The 21,970-nt window shown below is 38.4% G+C and overlaps 2 protein-coding genes and 1 pseudogene across 2 annotated transcripts in view; 2 read left to right on the forward strand and 1 right to left on the reverse strand.

Moving 5' to 3' along the window:
- Window positions 1-1,207: 1,207 nt before the first annotated feature.
- On the reverse strand, window positions 1,208-16,456 carry LOC112407121 (RNA/RNP complex-1-interacting phosphatase-like). The gene is given in 6 exon segments (XM_024756300.1): window positions 1,208-1,697; window positions 4,924-5,106; window positions 6,794-6,869; window positions 7,486-7,532; window positions 13,577-13,633; window positions 16,239-16,456. Coding segments are annotated over 6 exon segments (660 nt in total). The 5' UTR covers window positions 16,340-16,456; the 3' UTR covers window positions 1,208-1,501.
- On the forward strand, window positions 10,154-10,843 carry LOC112407100 (RING finger protein 11-like; annotated as a pseudogene).
- A 3,123-nt stretch (window positions 16,457-19,579) lies between the features above and the next one.
- LOC112407122 (uncharacterized protein C2orf78-like) overlaps window positions 19,580-21,970 on the forward strand; it is an 11,098-nt gene continuing 8,707 nt past the window's right edge. Inside the window, 1 exon segment of the mRNA XM_024756301.1 lies at window positions 19,580-19,679. Within this exon segment, the coding sequence (XP_024612069.1) occupies window positions 19,580-19,679 (100 nt within the window).

Below are 21,970 nucleotides of genomic sequence, written 5' to 3' on the forward strand. Positions count from 1 at the left end.
TCCCATGCCTGTCCCTGGTGGTTCTTTTTTTGCCTCACCAGTTGTCTTGCTGCGCCAGTATCTTTCCAAGGGAGAGTTCACGATGTATGCGAAGGAACAATTCCACAGAGCAGCCTTCTGGCAAGAACTCTTGTATCTCTGTTAAATGTGGCTGGCAGAAAAAAACTTTCTGAGCCACCACCTAGATGAAAGGTAGCAACCTGACTGAGCTCATCAGACACAGACCAGGGAGTAGCTGAGTTAGAGAACTTCCTTAGGGTCAGCTTCCACATGATGTTCATTTATAACACAGAACAGAGAAAACAACCATCATATGCAGTATCAGACTTTCCAGGATACAACGCTTCAAAATTAGAGACTTAAACAATGAAGCCAATTTGCCCAAGTATTCATCAAATATTTACCAAGGCTTATGATGTCATGACAGTTAGACCCTTTCTTGAGCAAACAAAGGTTTCTGGCTTCCTCTGCAACTAAAAATAATTAACACCTCCCACATGATCCAGCTGTGTGTTCCAGAGGTAAACTAGCAGAAGGGGCAACTTAGAAAAAGTCAAGGTCAAGGCACCATTCCACTGTGAGAGGCAAGTGGAGAAAGACTGCCGCAGGTTACGTTCAACAAAGAAGCAACAACACAAGGAGCCATGCAAGTCTCCCCAGATGTTCCAGGCTTTAAATGTCGCACCCTATTCTGTTCATCAAGCAACCTTTATAGTCTATAAAAGTTTTCAAGTTTTCTGAGTAGCTCCACCCAGTTGATAACAATTACCCTGTCAGGTAAATTACCCAGCATTTACGCCTATCAGTTGGTCTCTCCTGCTCAATTGACAATCAATCCCTAAAAGTTTATCCAGTGTTAGATGGCGTATCTGACAATTCAGTGAAAGGAAATTGGTCAAATCCAACAATGGACGCCAAAAGAAAGAAATGTCTAATCACAAAAATACTACAACTAATTACAAATAGTGATTAGGTTCTAAAGAGATTATCTCCTAGGTAGATTTTAATAGAAATCTTGAACAATTTGGGGCCGGGGTGGTGGTGGGGGGAGATACCCTGATGATTGGGTAATAACAGAACATGACAAAAACACTATAAATTTTCTGCACACACACACATACATACACACACACATAGACACACACACACACACACACACTAACATTACAAGTCTAGTCAGAAGGAAATACACCAGAAAAGGAAGATAGAATTTTAAAAAATAATTTACAAGGGATGTTCTTTATTACTTTTATCAGTTCTAAAATATCATCCTCCTTTAAAAAAATTTAAGACTGGAATGACAGATTATTTCCTTCACTGTTGTAAATACTGCAAATTTATCAGCGGAGCTAAGTATCAATATAATTTTTCCTTCAGCTTGAACACATAAGGGAGCACTAAAATAGATTATAAACCTCATTTGACCTGATCTTACAAAAAGTCACTCTGGCTGTCTTCAGTCCTGTTCTGTCTCCAGGTAGATTTCCAGGGTAGGCTTGTGTCACTTGGTCCATCTATAATAGGTCGGATAGGGTAGTCTGTAGTAACTGCCAGGATACCACCTTCTGTTCTGTGCTGCTTGACTGCCGTTTGGCTTTACATTCCAAGAGTACCTCCTGTGTAAACAGTCCTCTCCGTGGGGACCAGGAGGAGGAATATGGCCTCTCTGGTAAATGTTCTGATTCTGTGAAAATTTTCTTAAACAAAATAAAAGTAATACACCATTATTAGTTTTAATAAATATATATAATAAGCTTTATAAAATTATACATAGATACTCTGGTTCTACTGTTTTCTACCTGTGTGATTTTAGCAGATAAAATTGCTGAATCTTTGGATTTCGTAGTTCTTTATAAAATAGAGCTAATAATACCTTCCATCTTCATGGATTGTTTTGAAGGTAAATTAAGATGATATACTTCAATTACCCACCACAATGCCTTGGCACACTGTAGGTTCCCAGAAGCCTTTCCATCTTTCCCTATAAATGCCCATACTATTCTAATCAGATACATTCTCTCCAAGTGTGGCAGGGTTGACATGAAACAGAATAAGCTATTTATTTTTGAAACCAGGAACCTACTTTCACTTTATAAGTAAATACATATATAAATTAATGATAAAATTCTAACCTTGGCACATGCAGCAAATTTGGAAAATTAAATTGTTTCAAAAGCAACATCAGTAAATCTAATATAATCATACAAAAGAAAATTTGGAAATCTGAGAAAAGCAAACACCTCCCAAAACCCCTCAATCCCACTTAATCTAAGTAAACTGGTTAATATTTACTTTTGGTCTTTTTTCCCCCTACCATCTCTTTTTGACTGCTGAATCATAAGCTATTATTTTCACTTATCATAAGGAAGCTATCACTTTCAATGGCTTTATAAAATATCATAGTATGGATATAATAATTTACTTAGCTATTCTTCATCATTAGAAATGCAAGCTGCTACCAATTTTTCCACTACTATAAATAATACTGGGATTAACATCCCAGCACATATACAACTGTATCCTAAGCATCTAGTCCAGAGTCTGATACATAGTAGGGAGTTTGAGAAATGTGCTGAATGATTAAATGCACGTAGATTTTTCCATATTTTTAAGTATTTCTGTAACCTCATGGTGGATTTACCAGGTATGAACATTTTTATGGCTATTACAGTTATGTTTCAAAAGGGCTATACCATTTTTCAGTGCCCCTGGCAACACAAGCAACCTTTTGAAATGTTTACATCTGCTAAAAATGCCAAAATATCTTTTTGAAAACTGAAAGTTTACAATGCGCTAAAGTACTTTATTAACTCATGTAATAATCTACGACAATCCCAAGGTATATGTTATTAAAATTTTATTTATAATATTGTTAAAATTTCCATCTAACTGATAATAAAATAGGAATTTAGAGATCTTACTCAAGAGCACATACAGGGGGGCTTCCGGGAAGATGGCGGAAGAGTAAGATGCGGAGATCACCTTCCTCTCCACAGATACACCAGAAATACATCTACACGTGGAACAACTCCTAGAGAACACTTACTGAACACTGGCAAAAGACCTCAGACCTCCCAAAAGGCAAGAAACCCCCCACATACCTGGGTAGGGCAAAAGAGAAAAGAATAAACAGAGACAAAAGGATAGGGATGGGACCTGCACCAGTGGGAGGGAGCTGTGAAAGAGGAAAGGTTTCCACACACGAGGGAGCCCCTTCGTGGGTGGAGACTGCGGGTGGCGGAGGGGGAAAACTTCGGAGCCGCAGAGCACAGCGCAGCCACCGGGGTGCGGAGGGCAAAGCGGAGAGATTCCTGCACAGAGGATCAGGGCCGACCGGCACTCACAGCCCAAGAGGCTTGTCTGCTCACCCGCCAGGGCAGGCGGGGCTGAGAGTTGAGGCTCAGGCTTCGGTCAGAGCGAGGGGAGAGGACTGGGGTTGGCGGCGTGAACACAGCCTGCAGGGGGTTAGTGCACCATGGCTAGCCGGGAGGGAGTCCGGGGAAAAGTTTGGACCTGCCGAAGAGGCAAGAGACTTTTTCTTCCCTCTTTGTTTCCTGGTGCACGAGGAGAGACCTGAATGGATACAAAAATAAGACCCATATATTTGCTGGGTACAAGAGATGCACTTCAGACCTAGAGACACATACAGACTGAAAGTAAGGGGATGGAAAAAGATATTTCATGCACATGGAAACCAAAAGAAAGCTGGAGTAGCAATTCTCATATCAGACAAAATAGACTTTAAAATAAAGACTATTACAAGAGATAAAGAAGAACACTACATAATGATCAAGAAGATGTGGCACATATATACAATGGAATATTACTCAGCCATAAAAAGAAATGAAATTGAGCTGTTTGTAATGAGGTGGATAGACCTAGAGTCTGTCATACAGAGTGAAGTAAGTCAGAAAGAGAAAGACAAATACCGTATGCTAAGAGATATATATGGAATTTAAGAAAAAGAAATGTCATGAACAACCTAGGGGTAAGACAGGAATAAAGACACAGACCTACTAGAGAATGGACTTGAGGATATGGGAAGGGGGAAGGGTAAGCTGTGACAAATGGAAAGAGAGGCATGGACATATATACACTACCAAATGTAAGGTAGATAGCTAGTGGGAAGCAGCCGCATAGCACAGGGAGATCAGCTCGGTGCTTTGTGACCGCCTGGAGGGGTGGGATAGGGAGGGTGGGAGGGAGGGAGACGCAAGAGGGAAGAGATATGGGAACATATGTATATGTATAACTGATTCACTTTGTTATAAAGCAGAAACTAACACACCACTGTAAAGCAATTATACTCCAATAAAGATGTAAAAAAAAAAAAAAAATGATCACATACAGGGTGAACAGCAGAGCCAGGATGCAAACCCAAGTCCAGCCTGACAATCAATACACTGGACTACCTTGTCAAAAACTTGCTAAATTAATAGCCAAATAGCAAAAAGTATTGTTTAATTGTACTGAGGTTTTTCCTGTTTCCCATGTAAAAATATGTTTGTGATTTATATGTTCAACCCCTTTGCAAGTTTCTCTACTGGAATTTTACCATTTTCCCTATAATTTGTATTTACTCTTTAAATAAAGCAACCTTCTTTCTTCTGAAAACTATACCACTATTACTGCAGCCTAAGAATGTAAGATCCTTTCTGACACTCACATCAAATTATTGGCTTAAACTAAGTTTAAGAATCAATGAAAATTTCTAAGTCCTCTTCCCAACTGCCTCTGAAAAATCACCTATTCCCCCTCCTGTACTTGATTTTCCAGCCCTAAATGCAAAATATGGAACAAACAATACCTCCTGGTTGACACTGATCAGCAAGAAAACACCAATTCTTCACATTATAATGTGTTTGCACTAATTTATAATATTAATTTCTATTTCAATTCTAGAAAAAGGGAAAGCAGAGATACCTTTCTGATTGCTGCAAATCTTGGGTCTGGGTATGGAAATGCCGAGATGTTGGGTAACCTGGGGTCTGACGTAGGTTATACTTCAGTCCTTGGTTAACAGACTTATTAGCTGTGTGAACTGGTTCCATCATACGCGCTGAGTCTTCAAAACCACTTGTTCTGGATACACTGGAATCCCGATTCCTCAAACAGAATGTTCCCACAAAATATTACTGGTCTGCAAATTCAGTAGCCAATTTAGTGACTATATTTTGGCCCGTGAAAGTAACAATTCCATCCTCCCCCCATTCCTATTTGTTTAGGTTTCCTCGAGCAAGTAAACAAGCTATAAGAAGAAGGGATATGTGCAGCTTAAATTATATAAAATTAGATCTTCCTAACCACAAATATCACGTATAAAATGCAACTTACTTTCTGATGGGACCATTCCGAAGGTCTTCAATGTAGTTTTGTCTTTCTAAGCAATGTCCACGGCTCCTATTGAATACTGAGGAACGGATGAACTGTTAGAGATAACTGTACAAAAAGCAAATCTTTCCCAGAGAAAGCAGATTAAAGATGAAATCCAGGGACTTCCCTGGTGGCACAGTGGTTAAGAATCAACCTGCCAATGCAGGGGACAGGGGTTCGAGCCCTGGTCCGGGACGATCCCACATGCCACGGAGCAACTAAGCCCATGCACCACAACTACTGAAGCCCCTGTGCCACAACTACTGAAGCCTGTGTGCCTAGAGCCCATACTCCTCAACGAGAAGCCACCGCAATGAGAGGCCCGCGTACCGCAACAAAGAGTAGCCCCTGCTCGCTGCAACTAGAGAAAGCCCGCACAGCAACGAAGACCCAATGCAGCCAAAAATAAATTAATTAATTGAATAAATTTAAAAATGAAAAAAAAATGCTGAAATCCACTGACTAATTATTCAGGCTGTTATACCTCGCTATTTCCAGATACATCCCTTTCAAAACTTTTGGTAAAAGGTTATCTTATGTCTGAACAAATGAATTACAAACTTTTCTCTTTTTCCAAAACTTGAGAAATTCCTCTACACTTCTACCTTCAAATTTTATAAAAAGGGAAAAGTAGTGACAACCCTTATACTTACATTCAATTGCATCATCTGGCCACATGCCTTCTACATCAATCAAATATCTACAAAACAACAAAATTCGAGTCATTTGTAAATAAAAAGAAAAGAAAATCAAGTTTTTGCAAAAATGTCCAATTTCGCTTTACAAATATAGATATAAAAATCCTAAGAAAGTATCAGCACATCTAATCAATAATTATTAAAGAATGATATATACCATGATTACAAAAAGGCTTTATTCCAAGGATGCAAGGATAACACAACTTTAGAAAATCTATTAATATAATTATTTACATTAATACAATAATTTAATTAATAAATGAAAGAGAATAAAATACATGACCAAACTGGAAGATGTTAAAAAGTTATCTGATAACATACAACACTCAGTTTTGATCAAAATGCTTTGTACACTCAAAACAGGAGACTTAATATGACAGAGTATTCCTCAAGAACCAACAAATAACAAAAGACAAATTAGGATAAATATTAACATCATATCTAAAAAACCCTATCTAACCAACCATAGGAGCCAGAGACTTAGGAATCACCATCACTGACAGCTATTTCTCCCTCACCCTCATCCTCAGACAAATTCAGTAGCCAATTTAGTGACTATATTTTGGCCCGTGAAAGTAACAATTCCATCCTCCCCCCATTCCTATTTGTTTAGGTTTCCTCGAGCAAGTAAACAAGCTATAAGAAGAAGGGATATGTGCAGCTTAAATTATATAAAATTAGATCTTCCTAACCACAAATATCACGTATAAAATGCAACTTACTTTCTGATGGGACCATTCCGAAGGTCTTCAATGTAGTTTTGTCTTTCTAAGCAATGTCCACGGCTCCTATTGAATACTGAGGAACGGATGAACTGTTAGAGATAACTGTACAAAAAGCAAATCTTTCCCAGAGAAAGCAGATTAAAGATGAAATCCAGGGACTTCCCTGGTGGCACAGTGGTTAAGAATCAACCTGCCAATGCAGGGGACAGGGGTTCGAGCCCTGGTCCGGGACGATCCCACATGCCACGGAGCAACTAAGCCCATGCACCACAACTACTGAAGCCCCTGTGCCACAACTACTGAAGCCTGTGTGCCTAGAGCCCATACTCCTCAACGAGAAGCCACCGCAATGAGAGGCCCGCGTACCGCAACAAAGAGTAGCCCCTGCTCGCTGCAACTAGAGAAAGCCCGCACAGCAACGAAGACCCAATGCAGCCAAAAATAAATTAATTAATTGAATAAATTTAAAAATGAAAAAAAAATGCTGAAATCCACTGACTAATTATTCAGGCTGTTATACCTCGCTATTTCCAGATACATCCCTTTCAAAACTTTTGGTAAAAGGTTATCTTATGTCTGAACAAATGAATTACAAACTTTTCTCTTTTTCCAAAACTTGAGAAATTCCTCTACACTTCTACCTTCAAATTTTATAAAAAGGGAAAAGTAGTGACAACCCTTATACTTACATTCAATTGCATCATCTGGCCACATGCCTTCTACATCAATCAAATATCTACAAAACAACAAAATTCGAGTCATTTGTAAATAAAAAGAAAAGAAAATCAAGTTTTTGCAAAAATGTCCAATTTCGCTTTACAAATATAGATATAAAAATCCTAAGAAAGTATCAGCACATCTAATCAATAATTATTAAAGAATGATATATACCATGATTACAAAAAGGCTTTATTCCAAGGATGCAAGGATAACACAACTTTAGAAAATCTATTAATATAATTATTTACATTAATACAATAATTTAATTAATAAATGAAAGAGAATAAAATACATGACCAAACTGGAAGATGTTAAAAAGTTATCTGATAACATACAACACTCAGTTTTGATCAAAATGCTTTGTACACTCAAAACAGGAGACTTAATATGACAGAGTATTCCTCAAGAACCAACAAATAACAAAAGACAAATTAGGATAAATATTAACATCATATCTAAAAAACCCTATCTAACCAACCATAGGAGCCAGAAACTTAGGAATCACCATCACTGACAGCTATTTCTCCCTCACCCTCATCCTCAGCCTACCACCAGTGCTAACAATGATACTGTCTACATACCTCTGGAATCTGTCCACATCTTTCCACCAAAATGACCACCATACCCTGGTCCAAGCCACCATTATGCCCAATTTCTACAAAAGTCTCCTAACTTGTTTCCTCGCTTCCACTCTTTCTCCCTGCAGTGTATTCTCCACTCGGTAGCAAAATGATAGGTTGAAAATGCAATTGGGTATGTTCCACACACTCACCTTCAACAGAAAAAGTTCAATGGTTTTCTATTAAAGTCTGAAACCTTAAACATAAGCCTGCACGATCGAGCTCCTGCCCACACTTGTAGCTCCATTATAATCACATGCTCCCCCGACAGCCCCACCTTCCTGGCCAGTTCCTCCAACACACCATATGCTTTCCTCTTATAGGATCTTTTGCTATTCCTTATGCTCAGAAATCTCTCTCCAATGTCCCTATCTGCTTAATACCTACTCATCCTTCAGATATCAGCTGAAACATCCCTAAATAAACCTTCTCTAATCTCCATGATGAGATCAAATCCTCCCTAAAATGTGCTCTCATGGAACCATGTTCCTCTCCTTGGCACTTGTCAGAGATGTAATTCTACATGCAGTGTATGATTCTTGAATATCTATTCCCTCTCTGGACTGTTAGAATTCACAAAGGGCAGGTCAAGTCTCTTCACTCACAAAATGTCACAAGTCTTTTTGCTAGCCCCCGGCACAGTGCTTAGACATAACACATGCTCAATAAGTACCTCCTGAGTGAACAACCATAAATTCGTATAGTGTAGCAACATCCACAAAAAGCATAAGGGCACCAACTCTTTGATGCAGAAGTCCCATTCTGAGTGAAGTTAACTGAGACAAAGCATATATTTTCAAAGGTGTTCACACAGCAATGTCCATTACTTTGATGTTTTATAATATCAAAAACTTCGGACTTTTATATGTTCATCAGTGAGCAAAGGAACAATGCAGCCTTAAAAAAAATAAACAAATGGGACCTAATGAAACTTAAAAGCTTTTGCACAGCAAAGTATAAACAAGATGAAAAGACAACCCTCAGAATGGGAGAGAATATTTGCAAACGAATCAACAGACAAAGGATTAATCTCCAAAATATATAAATAGGTCATGTAACTCATTATTAAAAAAACAAACAACCCAATCAAAAAATGGGCAGAAGACCTAAATAGACATTTCTCCAAAGAAGACATACAGATGGCCACAGGGCACATGAAAAGCTGCTCAACATCACTAATTATTAAAGAAATGCAAATCAAAACTACAATGAGGTATCACCTCACACCGGTTAGAATGGGCATCATCAGAAAATCTACAAACAACAGATGCGGGAGAGGGTGTGAGGAAAGGGAACACTCTTGCACTGCTGGTGGGAATGTAAACTGATACAGCCACTATGGAAAACAGTATGGAGGTTCCTTAAAAAGTAAAAATAGAATTACCATATGACTCAGCAATCCCACTGCTGGGCATATACCCAGAGAAAACCATAATTCAAAAAGACGTATGCACCCCAATGTTCAATGCAGCACTATTCACAATAGCTAGGTCATGGAAGCCACCTAAATGCCCATCGACAGATGAAAGGACAAAGAAGACGTGGTACGTATATACAATGGAATATTACTCAGAGATAAAAAAGAACGAAATTGGGTCATTTGTAGAGACGTGGACGGACCTAGAGACTGTCATACAGAGTGAACTAAGTCAGAAAGAGAAAAACAAATATTGTATATTAATGCCTATATGTGGAATCTAGAAAAATGGTACAGATGAACCGGTTTGCAAGGCAGAAATAGAGACACAGATGTAGAGAACAAACGTATGGACACCAAGGTGGGAAAGCGGGGCAGGGCGGGGGTCGGTGGTGGTGAGATGAACTGGGAGATTGGGATTGACATATATACACTAATATGTAGAAAATAGATAACTAATAAGAACCTGCTGTATAAAAAATAAATTTTTTAAAGTCAAAAATAAATAAAAATAATAAATAAATAAATTAATTAATTATTTTAAAAAAGAATGAGCTTGGAAGACTGTCAAAACAGCACACAGATCACATACTCAAGCCCTGGAAGATGGGGAAATGCCTTAAGTCCCCCACTTCGGATGACATCTCCCTGCCTCACAAGTCTCAGTCCGACTGGGCTAGCTTTGGCAAGGGGACGGAGCTGGATCAGGAGCCGCTGCTGCCGTATCTGGATCAAGTTCCAGTTTTGGTCTATCATCCAACACCTAGCCAGACTCGCCTAGCAACTCAGCTGAGAGGAACAAAATAGGAAAGAATAGGCCTCATACAGCATCAGCCTAAAGGAGTTTATGACCCTGGAAGAAATGGATCAGAAAAAAAGCCTCTCTCTAGTTCCCTGGTGGTGCACTGGCTAAAGACTCCGCACTCCCAATGCAGGGGGCCCGGGTTCGTTCCCTGGTCATGGAACTAGATCCCACACGCATGCCGCAACTAAGAGTTTGCATGCCACAACTAAGGAGCCCACTGCCTGCAACTAAGACCCGGTGCAACCAAATAAATAAATTAAATAAAATAATATTAGAAAAAAAGATCCGGGAGTGTGTGATCTGTGTGATGGACTTTGTTTATGACAACCCAATTTGATTTCTGCTGTGTATGCAGATCACCTGGGCTGTACAGATGACTGGCTGATGAGATCCTTCACGTGCCCCTCCTGCATGGAGACAGTTGATGCAGCACTGCTTTTGTCCTACGAGACTAACTGAGCCAGTGTCTCTCACCTGACTTCAAGTGAACCATCATTTTTGGTGGTTTTGATCTTTTCTCGTTGAGCCCAAAGATCCAGGGATTAGGAATTAAGATAATGCATGAAAGTTTCCTAAAAATTCCTAAACGGCTGCAGATGTTGGGGAAAAGTACGTGATATTTTAGAAATTTATGGGGAAAAGTAGGATGCTATTTTTATGTAAAGCCTTCACCCAGTGTTTAAAAATATAATTGTATTTAGATCTTCTTATTGCTCTAGTACGTAGGAATTGTATAAAGTGTTACAGCAGCTATATATGTTTAAATTGTGTCGAAGACTAGGATACAGATAGTGGTTGTTTTTCCTAAGTGAGATAACTTTCTTCTTCCCCCTACCCAAATTCTTTACTGAAGTTGCTGGCATTTGGGTCAAGGTTTTATTAAAAGCTACATTTTATAACACTGGCACAAAAAAAGTAGTTTTAAGCTTGTTTGCACAGTTCTTTTGTTTTTAAAATAAACATAGAGCATTTATTTTTTATTTTATAGGAACTCCACAAGTTAAGGTCCCATTGTTCTTTTGCTGTGATTGTTGTTACTATTGATGTTGCTGTTTTCTGTCTTTGCTGGTTCTTTCTAATCTACCATTTGTCGTTATTGGCATATAATCATCTCATAGTCACGAGATGGCTGCTGTAAAACCAAGTATCATATTCTCACAAAACAAGGAGGAAGCAGAAAAAGAGTCCAAATGGTCATTTTCCTAATGCATATTTATCTTTCTTCAGAGAAAAATATCATTCTCATAAGCACAGTAACAGCCTTCCCCTAATTACTCATTTGCCAAAACAGATTGATATGACCATTCATAAGACAATTCATGGCAAAGAGGGATATAATAATGACTGTCTTAGGCTAACAAGGATTTACCCACTAAAGCTGAATGCTTCACTCCTCAAAAAAATCATAAAGTTCTATGAGCAAGGAAGAACTACTAAGTGACTGTTAAGTAAACCATCAGAATTGTTTGTCCAAGACCATATGATTCATTTTTTCCATTGGAAATGGAATTCATTGCCTTAGGTCTTTTTAAATAGTGTACTATTACTGTTGGGGCTGGCTCTGTGCTTGAAAACCAGTTTATTTATAACCTGTTACAAGTGCTATATTTGTTTGCAGTTAAGAAATGCAGAGTTCAAAGTGATCTCCTAGCTTGTAAGCAAACTGAGATTATTGTCCCTCTTCTATAAAAAAATGAGTTAATGTGTCCAGAAACTAACTCTAGTAAAGTGGGGTTTAACATTACCCTTTCTTATGTGTTTCATCTGATTATTTTGGTTGTTAACATGGTGATAATTAAAAGTTAAGGTAAATTTTAAATATTAAGAATTCTGATTTATTGAGCTTGAATTATGCCACCATGCTTATGTAAAAATGAAAGTGGCACCATGGTTAAACTGACAAAAGTTTCTCAGTTGTAACAATTTTGATGTATTCTTTCCTGTGACCTCCTTCCCTGTTCTCTTCAACCACAGCAAAAGGATACTGCATGTCTTCTTATTGTAGTGCTGAGGTTACTGAAGTTATATAAAACACATCTGTCTGTTTCTTGGAAGGAAAGTCCTGCTAGTTGACTGACAATTGTAAGCAGGGAGAATTAAGACAAATGTGTTTCATGTTTTGCACACAAATGCAGAATTTGTATAATCACGACTTCACAGTTGTGATCTCAAAAAAGAAGGAATTTCTCCTTTATACTTTCCTTGCAATTAATGTAAGAACACTCTGAATCTCTAAGCTTCTGAAGTGTTAGAAGTACAGATGGGCTACTAAAGATGTAGTTGTAATGTTTTACCCATTTAGCATGTGTTTATTTTTCCTTATGTACTCGAAGGTGACATATTTGTTCAGCTCAGTGATATTATAGCTAAAAAAATCATTCATTAGTAAAAGGAGAAGCAATCTCAACCTAACAAATCAGAAGTGTTTCTTATTATTTTATACTGAGTTGAATATTTGACTCTTAACACTTTTCTACATACAAAACACAAGTCTCTTGAAGGGTTCTTCATAAGTGCATTATAGAAGAATTTAGTATGTCATAAGCACTTAAAGATTTGACATTCAACTGTAGTAGTATCCATGTTGGTTAATTTTTTTACAAGCCCCATGATGAGTTTGAGAAAAACTGAAAGAATTAGAGTATCAGGTTCTATCAAATTGTTACATGTATCTTGCTTAAGTTTTTGTTCATTAATTTATATCCAACTACATAAAGCAAATTTGAGGAAAGACATATTAATAAATAAATAAATAAATAAATAAGAATGAGGTCTCCAAATATTTTCATAGGAAGATGTCCACCATATATTAAATTATAAACCAGAATGTCTAAATACTATACCATTAAATCACATGTACAGTCAGTTCTGCATATCCAACGGTTCCATATCCTGCAGATATGGAAGGCCGAATATACTACACCATTTTACATACGGGACTTGAGCATCCGAGGAGTTTGGTATCCATGGGGAGTCCTAAAACCAGTACCCTGCAGATACCAAGGGACCATTATATATGCTTATATCTGCATTTTTTACGTCTGAAAAAATATGTGCTAAATTATTACTGGTGGTAACCTCTGAGTGGGGGGCAAAATTGCCTTCCACTTCATACATTTCTCTGACTGCATTTTTTGCATTCAGCTTACATTAGCTTACGTTACTGTTGTAAACAGAACAATTTAAACATGGTCTGCCTCTTGGGGTTGGCAACTCACCTGCAGATGAGGTAGGCAGTCTTATTTCAACCATGGGTACTTTGGACACCAATAAGTCTGTCTATAAAACAGGGAATATGGAATTAAGTAAGCGAAATAGATACACTAAACACAAGTTATACAATTTTCTGAAGAGTAGCGTTTATTAGTTACCAAAACACGACCACTATCCTGAAAAGGAAAAACTCAGAAGAAAAAAGTATTTTGCAGGAACGTACTATGAAGAATTAACTACTATAAAGTCAAAATTCATTGTCTCTGGGAAATTTTGCATAGCCTCCAATCAGATGCAATAGTGTGGACTGGAGAATGCCCATCAGGAACTGATTTGACTATAGAAAAAGGGGGTGGAAAAAAAAAACAGGCTATCAGAAGAAGAGAATTTGTTTTTGAGTGAAACAAATGGAATGCCTTCACTTTTAATGCTCAATATTAAAAAGTACAAACGGTTTCTGAAGGGCTCTTGGGGTCCCAAAGCACTTTCATTCCTTCTCTCATTCACTGCTCCTCACACACCACGGGTCTATGTGCCTGTGGAGACCTTGGTTAAGTAGCACCGTTCTTATTTCACAATGAAAAAGTAAGGCTTGAGACGTAAGCCCAAGCTGCACAGCAGGCAAACAGAAAAAAGACTAGAATCGAGTCTAATATGAATCATCAGTGATTGCTAATATCACAGAAAGAGACAATTATATGTCTCCATGGAAGAACACATCATCACCTATGAAACTGTCTTGCCAAAACAAAACATTTAAGCTTCATTCTGATTAACTACTAAATTACAGGAAATAAAAGGACTGAAGAATATGTTAACAACACATGGAATGTAATCATCAAAATCTAGATGGGACAAATGACCTGGTTTCTTTAAAAATAAAATTCAAGGAGGAAAAGAAAAGTGAGAGAGACATGGAGGGAGAACCTATAGATTAAACAAGACTTCAGAGACCTAACAATCCACGGCAAAGTGTGGACCTTATTTGCATCTAATTCAAAATTCTTAAAAACAATTTTTTATGACATTTAGGAGACAACTGCAAATTTGAGCACTCACTGGGTATTAAATATTAAAAAATGATATTAAGGGGCTTCACTGGTGGTGCAGTGGTCGGGAGTCTGCCTGCCGATGCAGGGAACGCAAGTTCGTGCCCCAGCCCGGGAGGATCCCGCATGCCTCGGAGCGGCTGGGCCCCTGGGCCGAGGCCGCTGGGCCTGTGCGTCCGGAGCCTGTGCTCCACGGCGGGAGGGGCCGCAGCTGTGAGAGGCCCATGTACCGCAAAAAAAAAAAACAACAACAAAAAAACATATTAAGGAATAGAAGCCCTATATTTTAAATATACATACCACAACTGTATAGGTGTAATTACATGTTGTCTCGGAGCTGCTTCAAGAATTAACCCCACCTAGTAATAACCTATACTTCCCTTGTTCCTGTTTCCCCATCTTGAAAACAGATAAAAGGTAACAAAACAATGCAAAGGTCTCAATAAATAAGGGATATCTAAAACCAGAGATGACCAGAACTTCTGTATCACTAATAAAACCTAGCCCGATGTTGGATACTAAGGTATCATTAATACATGAGTGTTGACTGAAACAGTTTAAACTCAATTTTTTCACTTCACAGTTTATTTTTAGTCCTCATACAAAACCTGATAATAAAATTCCTTAATGCTAGGAATCACAGTGAAAAATAATATCTGAACTGACTTTTGTAAGATGAGTTAGAACTAAGGTTAATTCAGTGTATCTGAAGCATTGAAAGTGAGGGCAAAAGTGGCACAAGATGGGGCCAGAGAAGCAGAGAGGATTCTAGACCACGCAGAGTCTTAAAGGCCAACGGTTTGTTTTCTATTCTCAAAACAATGTTTTTGAGCGATGTTTATGAGCAATGTTCCAACTTGCTTTTAAGGTTTCTTGTATGAAGAATGGATTGGAAGGAAACAAGATATATGGACACTAGTTAGGACCTCACTGCAACAGACAGGCAAGTTCAGTATTAGGATGCTGAGGAAGAGTTGACAGATTCAGAAGAAATGCAGGAGATAAACTGAAGCGGGCTTAATGGGGCATGAGATGGAGGAAAGGAAGGTCTTAGGGAATTAAAGGGTTTACTGCACAAATGAGCAAAGTCTCAAAATTAATCATTTGAACGTACAGAGGTAGATCACTCAAGTAACACCGGTTAGGAAGCAACAGTACGCCCTTTATAATTCCAAGAGACAAAACAAATCAACAGTTTCAACGGAAAATTCGGCGGTACCGGTGCGTTTTTTCACTCAAACTTAGGTCCAGTTCCTATTACTCACATTTTCTCTGTGCCAAAACAACACCGCTTGAGGAATTGAAGGGGATTCCATTTTGGTAATTAAGGAGGGTCCCCAACACTGACAGTCCCATCTTAAAAAGCAGTCCCTCGGCATTTTACCCGAGGAGCAATGACCAGAGCCTCCCTTTTAAAACGATGGGGAGAAATCAGAACATCACACACTGTCCCTTTCAGCTACTGTGAACTGAGCCGCGAGACGACCAGTACCCCCTAGCACAGCGCGGACGGGCCAGCGCACGGGGGCCACTGTGACAGGCGACAGCACAAGAAACGAAGGCCAGGCCCAGGGGCTCTGAGCTCCACCGGCAACGCCCAGCGGCCAAGGCGTATTACCTTTCCGGGATGTGGTTTCCGCCCTTCTTCTTGGCCGACGAACGTCCAGAATATCCGCGACTCTGACCCCAGCGCCCGCGGGCATGATGCCACTGGCTCATGTGACCCCCCAATATGCCGCCCACCCAACGCCAAGAGTGCCAAAGTCGCCAACCCGGCCGCCCCAGTGCCAGCACAAGTCCACGAACCACAGTCACCGAGGCGTTAGCTCACGCAGCTCGCGGACCTCTTTCTACTGCGCATGCGCCACCGCTCGTCGAGATGACGTCATCACGCCGGCCGACTGAGGCGCTTGATTAGTAAAGAGGACTCTGATGGCTGCAATTCCCTCATTAGCCGGAGGGTGGTAGCAGAGGTCCATTAGTTCTTGTGTGAACCCTTCCGAATTCCACTAATTGGGGACATGGAAAGCTGTCCAACTCTCCCAGTTTCTTGTGTGGTTGTTTCAGATATTTAAGTGCTTACATTCACACTTTTTGTATCTTGTCTGTATTTGTACGTAACGGATATCCTCTATTTTATATAAGAGCAGCATACTACACATAGTCTACAATCTGTCTTGGATAGTGATTTTCCTGGTCAATTTTGGCATACATCCATTCTATTCTCTTTAATAGCTGCATAACATTACATAATTTATATGACCAGTCCAATATTGATGGACTTTTAGTTGTTTTCAGTCTGGGGTTTTGTTTTTTGTTTTTGTCCTCTGTTACAGGTAGGCTGCAATGTGAACATCTTTATACATGTATATAGCTATATATAAATTTCTAGACATAGCATTTCTGGAATGAAAGAGATGCAAACTTAAAAAATTGAAAAATTTTCAATAAATCTAATCTGCCTAATCAACCTTGCAAAAATATTCTATCAGGGTGGACCAACTGGGATAACAGTTACGAAAGGGTTTTCCAATGTTTAAAATTCTCTTCCCACTTCAGAAATAATTACAATAAAATGTTACTCACTGGTGACAAAAAAAAATTCTATCAACTTATACTCCACTCACAGTGAAACATTTATTGGGTTTCTATTATGTGCCTGGTATCATGCTGGAGGTTGACAGTATGGATTTACATTTTAGACAATACCAAAAAATGCCTGAGAGAGATAAGAGTGGAGCTCAGGTATAACATTTCCTCACATTATCAGGCATAGGGATCTGTACCTGTTAGAAAACCTATGAATCCTGCCACAAGTGGAACGGCAAAGAACAGCATGTTCTACAATAGGTCTGAGGGTATAATAGCATACTAAATTCCATTGTTATTTATAATAACAAGTGTTTTTTGTTAGTTTTAGTTTCTAATTTCTGAAAGTAATTTACATACACTGTTAGTAATCTTCACAACAATTTGAGCTGGGTCAACTGAGTCAGGAAATTCAGAATTATTGAATGAATGAATGAATGAATGAGTAAAAAGACCACTAGCTTTAACATATCTGGGACAGTTATAGTCTAACCAGGTTTCAATCCACAAGCATTTATTTACAATTTTGAAAATTTCCACACAATTACAAATGGGACAAGAGTAGTAAATTACTATTTGGATAAAAAAAGATACAAGTTAGCACAACATAGTTTACAAACTTACAATTAGGCACATTCAATTTGGTGCTAAATCATAAAATATTCTTTTGCAATTTATGAAAAATATCCAATAGGCATGTAATGGCCAAAAAGTACAAATGATACAAATATCTATAGACATGACAATGTACAAATTGTGACATAAATCTATCAGAAACTAGAAAATCTATGTTGGTCCTATAGTTCCAGCTTGCTAAAAGATACAGGCTTTACATGGGAACACAAAAAAATCCAGACCTGGCCATAACAGGGTTTCCAGAAAGTAAAAAACTAGCAAAGAGTAGGCCTCTGGATGGGAGTGGGTCGAACATGAAATAAAACAATGCCTTAGTGAGTATGTAGTATGCTGGGATGGAAAATATAGGAGCAACGGATATTTGGGGAATCAGGGAGCTAAATATTTGACACTAACAAAATCTACCAGTATCCCATAGGGCCTCAGGTACCATGCAAGGGTTTGAGGGATTCCAGTATTTAATTAAACCACAATGTGACAATGGGAAGAATTAAGGAGAGCCTCAGGGATAGATGAACTGGGGATGTTACACCAAGACACTTCTCAGTTAACCTGATGGGTTCAAAATGCAGGAAGTGGGTATACGGGACAAGACAATAACTGTAAGAATAAAGGTTTAGGTCAGAGTAGGGCCTCATGTTGCTAAGTGTTGAAATAGAGCTCTTTAGTTTCTTCCTCCTACATGTAAGATTCTTTGGAGGTTAAGATGATGTTCAACCATAGTTGGATGGCAGGATACCTGTGTGGCCCAAGGAACTAGGGGCAGCAAATTATGGGCAAAAGAATTGCAACCAAAGGCTGGAAGAGGAAAGCTTTGCAAACAGCTGTCTCTAGCTCTTTGGTATTTGCTCCCAATGGGCAGAGTCTATTTTGAGAAGCATCAAGCACTGAAAAGAAGACTCTTGCTGCTGGAAGTTGACAGAAAGTAACATCCATGAGGGTAAGAATGCAAGATCAAGGCTTGTCCTAGAAACAATGCCCATAATGGAAAAAAAAAAAAAGAAAGCAGAAGAGAAATGTAAGTCACAAGTCCAACCTGGCCCAGCCTAGCCCAGCTCAAGGAAGGTAGGAGTCAAGGAGATGAAACTAAAAGAGAAGAGCCTTGGACCACAACATTCTCCACAAGGTACACGCAACAAACTTCACCCTACTCTTTAACCAAGTTACAAGAAGAACTTCTTAATCCCTACTTTTTCTCCTTAAAAGCTGCTATAAGTTCACTAATTAGATATGATTTCAGAACAACGGTAATAGTTCAACTAGATGGCTCTTGCCTTCCTAAGGATATTAATTAAATAAGATATAGATGTATATAGCTCTAAGTATATGATACATAAAATATAATACTCTGCAGGATATAGGTAACTGTTAGTAAATTATATTAATGAACGTCTGTAAGAAATGTTGCAACGATTTCCCTAATGTAAGAGCCTGGGGGAGGTAAATCTGTCTTCTAGGATTTCCTCCCCAGAGCTCAGAAATTTAGGTGTTGTTTTAGCTCTGCTACACTCTCTCCACCCATCCCCACCTTCCTGTTGGGGATCGGACTTCCCTATTGGCTATCTCATACCTTGAAACTGCCTGCCTTGTGACATCATTCTCCTACCAAGCCTACTACCACTTGGTAGAGTCTAAGGGTTTCCGTGGACTTGTCTGTAAATAAATTTGGATCATCACAAGTGACCGGTGACCAGTGACCAGTGACCAGTAACCAGTGACCTTTGTACTGGACACATGCGCCGTTCAGCTGCAGCCACTCAGACATCCTCTGGTGTTGTCTCCTCATCCCTTGTATCTGCAGTTGATGTTTCCTTTTCTTCTAGGACCATGTCAGGTAAGAAAAGAAACTTTTTAAAGTTTTTCGTTAGATTTATTTTGCCCCTAAATTTACTAGTAGATTCAAAATAGCATGGAATAATGAGGGAAAGTATTGAACTAGAAGTCTGGAGACCTAATTTCAGTTTTGACTTTGGCATTTACTATCTGTGTGACTTTGGACAAATCATTGACTGTCTCGCAAAGCCTGATTTTTTCCTTATCTGTTAGGTTAGGACACTACATTGGTTGATCACTCTGATCCCTTTTTTTCCAATATTGAGCCTTAAAGGGTACCCATGTAGAAAATGAAATCAGAGCCTTCTCAAGAGTGTTTCAACAGAAACATAGAAGAGACAGGTGACATAGAAAACTAGCAATATATAGCAAGATGTTTCATCTCTAATGGTCTCCCTCCACTAATATTTCGACTAGTTGAAAAGAGAAAATAGGGAGAGAGGATGGAGAGTACTGGGCTATAGGGAGGCACAGAGTCAAACGTAAGGAAGTTTAGGATTGTTTTCATCAGCCAACAGGAAAAAAGAGATAGGAAAAAAAATAAGAATGAAGAGGGAAAGCATAGAGGAGCTCTCAAGAAAAACGTAGTTTGCAATGGAATGTTGATGGGAACCAAAGATTTTAAATTAAAGCAGAAAGAGCATAGAGTGAATTCTGCTCAGAGCAGGGCAAAACAAAGTTGATTGTAGCAAATCCTTATTTTAACAGACTAAGAGGAAAGTAAGGACAGAACAGGGTATCACCAGGAAAGGCAGATTACCAGAAATGTCATACTCAGTGTTTTTCTTTTATTGCCTCTCTGAATAGAGTTGGCACTTGCCAGTTTTGAATATAAACATTTTAGAAATATGTCCTGGAAATGATGCTTCCTATATACAAGAAACCAAAGTGGTTATCTAGGGGTCTGCTTTTCAATGTTTGATTCTTTCTAATTTTTAAACTATGTAGACATTTTACCAATTAAAAATTTTAAATGATATCTTCTAAATTGAATCAGAAGGACTATTTCCTTTGTGTGATATGTAGGTTCTAAGGCAAGGTTGCTTTTCATCTTTACAGTTCTTTCCTTCCTAACACAGAGAGCACATTGATCAACAGCCATCGTTCGTTTTTAGATCTTAGCTACCTAAGAAGAACAAGAAAAATTCAAGCCCCACATCTCTAATTCCACATTGAGGGAATTCGCTGGTGGTCCAGTGGTTCAGACTTGGTGCTTTCACTGCCAGGGCCATGTGGCGCGGCAAGAAAAAAAAAAAAATTCCACATTTATCTAGAACAATATTGTGGAGTCCTTTTGATGTTCTTACATTTGAAAATCTTTTTTAATTGGATTCTAGTGATGATGGCTTTTTTAGGTTTTGGGATGTCATCTTCTTGGATGTTGAAGATGATTATAATCTAAGTTCTAGAATAAATACAAAAACCTTCTTGATACTTTTTAAGCTTCCTTTCTGCTTATTATATATTTCTATTCTTTGAAATATATATTTCTACCAGGCTGAATACCTGTTACTTGCTGGGTAAAAATATGAATGGGCACAATAATGACATTCTTTTACACTTATTATTTTGCTGTCTGCTTCGTACCAGTTTTCATTGAAATACTTGTCTGCATATGTTGTGGCTACGTATACATTCACACTGATTGAATTTTGTTGCTTGTTATGCATTTTTACTGATATATCTTCCCTGTCTGTATGTACTGGCTAGGAATTCATTCAAAATCACCTTCTATCATGTTTTTTGGTTAATAGTATTCACTAAAATAGAGTGGGCAAAATTCACTTTCATAATATTGCATGTATGGTACAGAATGTCATTTGTTAGTAAACTCATTTTGCTTTGACACTTGCCACATACCCCAGTTTTCATAACTATGTACTTCTTTTACGTTATGTAATATGTTTTTCATGATTTTTCTTTGTCTTTCTAGAACTTATTGTATCTTCCTCCATATAAATCATACGCTATATATCAGCTTATTCATGTATTAATTATTACTGCTATTATTATTGGTGGTGCTGATATAACCACTTTACAGATGAGTAATCTGAAGTAATCAGATAACATTTTTCTTTCCAAAAGAAATTAAGAAATTCGCTTTCGGGTAATCATTTGGAGGTGGGATGAGAAACCAGGCTTGAGGAGGGTAAAAGTGACTCTTTAAATTTACCGGTTGGACTGAGCTATATGTGAACTCTAGGTAATAGCGTGACAACTGCACAAGCAAAGTGAGACACTGAAGATTACAATGGTAATAGCCGTACTGTTTTCTAACGGACAAAAAAAAAA

This window comes from Neophocaena asiaeorientalis, unplaced genomic scaffold, assembly GCF_003031525.2.
Source record: "Neophocaena asiaeorientalis asiaeorientalis breed wild unplaced genomic scaffold, Neophocaena_asiaeorientalis_V1.1 scaffold69, whole genome shotgun sequence".
Lineage (NCBI taxonomy): Eukaryota > Metazoa > Chordata > Mammalia > Artiodactyla > Phocoenidae > Neophocaena > Neophocaena asiaeorientalis.